Raw genomic sequence first — 6,653 nt, 5'->3', positions numbered from 1 at the left:
TCTTATTTTTTATTATTTTTAGCAAAAATAAAAGAGGTATTTGTTCTTCTATATATAGGAGGAGGATTCTTTCCCTCCTAATCTCTCCCCTTCACTCTCCTCTTATTTGAACGGTCACGATTAAGCCACGTCAACATTTTATATTGATTTTTTTTTATATAGAAACAATAAGACAAAAATCAATGTGTGAGAAGAAGGGAGTGAAGGGATGAGAATAGGAGGGGAGAGAATCCTACTTCCCCTAGTCAATCCCCTTGCCACCGACGCGCCTGACTTGGATTCTGCTGGGGTGGGGTGGTGATTAACCTCCACCATATTTCTTAAACAATTTCATGGCGATTAAATATTTCAAAGTACAGAGTCAGTTCAGTGATTAATTCACCATTAATCATACTCATAATTTAGTACAAAAAGGCACTTTTTGACTTGCCACGATCTCATGTGAAAAATTGAACTAAAAATATATATCTATTTGGATAAGATATGTCGACACAACGACATCTTGATACAATGGGGAACTTGAACGCTTCAGAATCTGTATAACGGCTCACTATTTCAATAGAAGGAGCATTTAAATTCATTCGGTTTTCAATATGGGATATGCTTCAACGAAACATTAGCTATTAAGGACCTGTTGATAACCTTTTTTTTTTTTTTTTTTTTTTTTTTGTTTATTTCAAATTTTGCGTTTGATATGTGAGGAAAATATATAGGAAAATGAAGGATGAATAATGGTGATAGGAAATAGATGAAGAATGAATGGAACAAAATTTCGTGAAAAACAACTCAAAATATGTGTTGCTTTTTTGTTTGTAATTTTTAATTTGAATGTCTTTCCTTCTGAATTTCTTTTGCATTTTTTTCCAACGTCAATCATACATTTCTTTTGCATTTTTCATTACATTCTTAATAAGAACATCTATATATTGTGAGGTTGTAAAAAAATAAGTATAAAACAAGTTGTAAACTCTAATTCGATTAATATGTGCGGTTTGCAGGTAAATTACGTACACATATTTATCTTTTGCTATTAAAATATGATACACGTTTAAAGAGTCGTATGTGCAGTTTATTACAATTTGACCGGCTAAGGAGTTTGGATTCTCAAACTAAAGAATAATGCTAGGTAGATCAATTTTTCAAATCACATTTGCAAATCATGTAATGTGTTACTAGTAAGAAATAAACACGTTAATACACTTAAATAATAATTTAATCATTAACAATTACGTCATATAGTTTACAAAATATGATTTAGATATATGATCACTCTAGCATTACCACTCAAGTAAAAGCAACTTATAGTCCATCGTTAGAGTTGTATTTAGGTTGCAAATTTGGTGAGTAGGGCGACAATTAAGACAATTTTTATTTAGAAATTTAGTAAATTACACCACATAATTATAAAAAAATAATAATAAAATAAAATAAAAACACGAGTCCAATAATTAATTAGAGCGCAAGAAAGGCAACAAGTTAGTTTTAGATATTCAATCTAATGCTTGATTTCGGACAAACATACAAACCAAAAACAAAAAATAGATTTTGAGGTTTCTAATTTCTTTAATTAGGAACCTTTAGAGTTGGATAATTTGGTTTTCCATTCCACAAGGAATAACTTGGTTATTCCTTCCTAGTTGATTAATAGGTTTGTTCTTAATACAAATAATATATTTATAACAAAATCGGGGGATTAGAAGTAAGTGGTACAATAGGTCAATCATAATAATTTTAGAAAAGAATGTGTTATTTTTAAATTTTTTTTTTTAACAAACAATATCATCTACACTTAAGTGATAGAGGAGTGAGCTAAGTCTTGCAATAGGCTAGACATACTAATGTGGTTCAAATTCGTCTTTGGCGGTGATAATTTTACCTAAGACCTCTCACTCACTCACAAGTGAAGATGTGACATCCCACATCGTCCAGGGGAGTGATCCTTATATGTTTATTCCCATCCTAGCACGGACGACCTTTTGAGCGCTCACTCGGTTCAATGGAATCCGATAAGCGATAGCCCGGACATTCCAGAGGGTGACCCACTGAGAATGCCGTTAGTTCCAAAAACAAAACCGTAGGGAATTAACCCAAGCGGAATATCTGCTACTGTGGTGAGCGGACCGAAAGTGTCAGCACCGGCCAGATGTTAAAATACTATAACCGTAGTACTAAATGACAAATAATTTAAAATAAATGCTTATTTCTAAAATTAAATTTAAAACCTTTCATTTACAAATAAAAATAAATTCTATCGGACTATAATGATAAGTGATTATTCTCCTAGTCGATTAATTAGACTTTTTTACCTTATTGATTTATTGGAATTTTGTGGCAGAAGGAAAAGATTAATTGGGATTTCATTTCTCATTTTTTTAGAATATTCCAATTTACAGTAGCGTTGGAACTATGGGCCCCCTATTTATTACTAACTGTCAATTACCGCCTGAAATTATTTTTCAGCTAATTCACCCCCAAACTATTTTAAAGTGGCCAATTTAATCCTCACCGTTAATTTTTCAGCTTCCCAACACTATTCAAAAGCATATAAAACTTCACCAAAGCGGCAAAAACCCGAACACTCCTTTCCTTCCATCCTTCCCCAAACAATTATTCCCTCAAAAAAATAAAAAATAAAATATGCCACTTAGTACTACAATTTAGAGTTTTTTTTTTTACTTGTGAATAAGAGATCTTAAGTTTATTTCTCGATAAAAATATATTTAAATCATATTATTACTAATCTATAATCTATTATAAGACTAACCCCATCCCTTTTTATTTAATATAGATAATATTTTTTATTAAAAAAAATTACAAAAATTCATTAAATCACATCTGGAAATAACATACACTCATATATATAACCCCAAAACAAAAGAATTGCAAACGACACCGAGAGAGAGAGAATTTTAACTTCTTTCCTTTCTCTCTCTGGTTCAGTAGAAACGAAAGCTCTACCCACATCAATGGCGAAGAGAAGAAGCTGCCCGTCGGAGTCGTCTGGAACTACGCCGTGGAGCTGAAGCTACTACTCACGGCTCTGTTAATCCTCTGCACATTAGCTACTCTTCTCCAATTCATCCCTTCCCGCTTCACCTTCTCCACCTCCGACCTCCGCTTCTGCATCTCCAGAGTCATCCCTCCGGCCCAAGTCCAGGCCCTCGCCCAAGCACCGGTCCAGTCAGATATAGCCAACGCAACCGCCGTAGCTGCAGCACTACTCTCTTCGCCAGCACCATCATCAATACCATCTTCCCCGCTGCCAACGCCACCGCCGCCTCCGCCGCCATCTGTTGAGCTCGACAAGGTGCTCAGCAATGGCGTCCTCAAACGGGCGTTCAACCCGTACGGCTCCGCCGCCTACAGCTTCATCACCATGGGAACTTACAGAGGCGGGATGAACACTTTCGCCATTGTGGGTCTGGCCTCGAAGCCTCTCCACGTCTTCTCCAACCCCAAGTACGAGTGCCAGTGGGTCCCCAATCTCAATTCGACCCCACCCATTTCTTCAATCGGGTATAAAATCCTCCCGGATTGGGGCTACGGCCGGGTCTACACCGTCGTGGTCGTGAACTGCACATTCTCCCAGCCCATCAATGCTGACAACTCCGGCGGTAAGCTCCTCCTATTAGCCACCACCGAAGGCGGCGGAGACCGGAATTTCAACACTACCGACACAATACAGGCCTTAACCGAAGCCCCCGGAACTGTAAACGCCGGAATCTTCACCGCCAAGCCAAAATACGACTATTTCTACTGTGGGTCTTCGTTGTTCGGAAATCTGAGTCCCCAGAGAGTGAGGGAGTGGATTGCTTACCACGTCCGGCTGTTCGGGCCGAGATCCCATTTCGTAATCCACGACGCCGGGGGGATCCATGAGGAGGTGCTGGAGGTTCTGAAGCCATGGATGGAGCTCGGATACGTGACGCTGCAGGACATCAGGGAGCAGGAGAGGTTCGATGGGTATTACCACAACCAGTTCATGGTAGTGAATGATTGCTTGCACAGGTATAAATTCATGGCGAAGTGGATGTTCTTCTTTGATGTGGACGAGTACATTTACATGCCTCCCAAGAGCAACATTAAGTCGGTGCTCGATTCCCTGTCGGATTACACGCAGTTCACCATCGAGCAGATGCCGATGAGCAACAAGCTCTGCCTCTTTGAAGATTACCGCAAAACTTACAGGTACCCATCTCATCTTTTGCCATCAAGCTTCTCTTGTTTTTGCATTTTCTGAATTGGGTTCGCTGCATTTTTTATCCGAACGATATTCTCATTAATCTAATCTAAACTACTACGAGATTTCGGATTCAAATAATTAGTTCAGATTTTGAAATGTGAGATCTTTGAATTACTGCTGTTGATTGACATCTGGGTTGATTATACTGGTGTGCAAATGAAGCCAAATTCCACAATTTCATGCGTTGTTGTGCATTTCAATTGGTCGTTGGGCATTGGATTCTGGCAATAATTGCATGAGATTGTTTGTCACCTTTGCTGTATATTGCAATGCAATCATAATTACGGGTGGACTTTTTTGCAGCCTTTTGCATTTAGATGTTGAAAATGTAAATTTTGATCAAGTTGTCTGTTGGCATGAAATGTTTATTCTGCTGGCACATTCCTCTGCTTTTGCTGAAGGGTCCTCCGAGTCCTAGTCCTAGTCCTCCTCCACATTCATTTTACTAGGGCACGTGGGCGGTGGTGGGGTGGGGGCTTTGAACTTTGTTAAAGTCATTGTTTTTTTAATTCATGAGGAGGACCTCAATTATTCTTTTAGTTTAACATTTTGACCCATCTTTCTTGTACTCTTGCTTTTGTGTTGTGAAGCATATTTCTTCAATTATTGATGTTCTTTTCTTCTGTAAGATGCATGTAACATGATCCCAACTACCAAATTATATGTTAATTCCGGTAGCAAAGATGCTACTCTTACCATATTTGTATTATCTTTCTAATAGAAATTAACCCCACATGTGTTGGTGGGACCTACATCTATCAGAAAGACGATACAAATACAAATACGTGGTAAGTGTAGCATTATTCTTTTGGTAAGAAAAAATTATTGATGCAAACTTTTGAACACAACGATATGTTTACACTAATTGATTAGTTAAGACGCACAAAGGGTAGAAGATTTAAGTAAAATGCACAATGGTCTGGCCATAGTTTAGTATCTGAATTCACCAAAGTTAATTATATATTAGTTTATTAGTTAAGATCTAAATATTAATTTGGAAATGAAAGATTTGGTCAGGGAAGAAATGAATCAGTTGAAAGAAAAAGAAGTCATGTTTGAATGTATTGTTGATTATTTAAGTAAGATTAAGACTGATGTTGACCATTAAACAATCAAATTAATTAAAAACTTAAGAGATTAAGACAGTTTTGTTGGGACTTGAGAAATACCAATGGGTAAATTCAGCGGAACCAACAAAAAGAATTTACCTAAGCTCGACAATGTCAATTTTATCGGTTTCTGGCAATAGAAGTATAATCTGTGTTCACATGCTGATGCGAACACATTGTGATGCTGCAGGAAATGGGGGTTTGAGAAACTTGTGTACAAAGATGTGAAGAGAGGAATACGAAGGGACCGGAAATACGCGGTGCAGCCGCGCAATGTGTACGCCACGGGCGTTCACATGTCGCAGAATGTAGCGGGAAAGACGACTCACAAGACGGAGAGAAGGATCAAGTACTTCCATTACCACGGAACCATTGCCACCCGGCGTGAGCCCTGCCGGCAGCTGATCAACACGACGGAGACCAATGTTGACCAAATACCTTATGTTGTGGACACAACCATGAGAATGGTTGCTGGTTCTGTGAAGAAGTTTGAGCTCAGGATGATTGGAGACAGATTACAAAAGACCAGACAATAAGAGGCACACCATTTTCCCACTTTTTTGAATCTCTTTTTCTTTTTATTTTTTTATTTTTTTTTTATTTTTTTTTATATATGTTAATGTTTAATCACAGTTGTACGTAGAACAGAAAATTCTTTGGAGGGTTGGAAGTTGTTCCTTGTATAATGGTTTTTGGTGAAAGGTATATAATAGTTTTTAAATTTTTATATTCTGATTCTTTTTATTTATTTATTTATAGTAAACAATTAGTAAAATTAATCAAATTGTTTGGCCTGGGTTGCCGTACGGAGAGAAGGGACCACAGGGCGGTGAACGTCGGCTTTGGTGGCAAACCTGCTTTTCTAGGGTTCCTTTCCTTGCTTTACCTCTTTGATACCCCTCACTTTTAATTCTTGTCCCCTTTGCTGGATTTATGATTTGGTTTTTTAGCCTTTCTTTTTCTCTTGAGTCTTGAGCAAATGGATAAATCCATAGATTAAAACAAGATTAACAGAGCTTTTTACATTTTCTGAGGCATCCAATGTTTGAAAGCATCATACTGTACAATATTGCGTGGTCCAAGAAGGAAAGGGATCATTTTCGGATTCCTTCTTTATAATCCATCAAGTCTGGAGATCCGAACCATTAAAATTTGATTTAATGGCTACAAACAGAGGCCCACTTTAAAAATTATAATAATTTTAGCCGTTGGATTAAATTTCAATGACTCGGATCCCCGAACTTGTTGAATTAGGAGGAAGAGATATGGAGAGGACCCCTTTTCGTCCAAGAAAAAGTTGA

At 37.5% G+C, this 6,653-nt stretch overlaps 1 protein-coding gene across 1 annotated transcript; it reads left to right on the top strand.

The window, feature by feature from the left end:
• Positions 1–2,845: 2,845 nt before the first annotated feature.
• LOC103958069 (galactan beta-1,4-galactosyltransferase GALS3) lies at positions 2,846–6,081 on the top strand (the record flags this gene model as incomplete). Its single annotated transcript, XM_009370290.3, has 2 exons — positions 2,846–4,188; positions 5,543–6,081. Coding segments are annotated over 2 exons (1,689 nt in total), but the record flags the coding sequence as incomplete, so codon positions are not given.
• Positions 6,082–6,653: the final 572 nt, after the last annotated feature.

This window comes from the organism of the source record quoted next, unplaced genomic scaffold (assembly GCF_019419815.1).
Source record: "Pyrus x bretschneideri cultivar Hongxiangsu unplaced genomic scaffold, Pyrus_bretschneideri_v1 Contig7, whole genome shotgun sequence".
In the NCBI taxonomy this organism is placed as follows: Eukaryota; Viridiplantae; Streptophyta; class Magnoliopsida; order Rosales; family Rosaceae; genus Pyrus; species Pyrus x bretschneideri.
The sequence above is the reverse complement of the archived record's forward strand: the minus strand, read 5'-3'. Positions and strand labels throughout refer to the sequence as shown.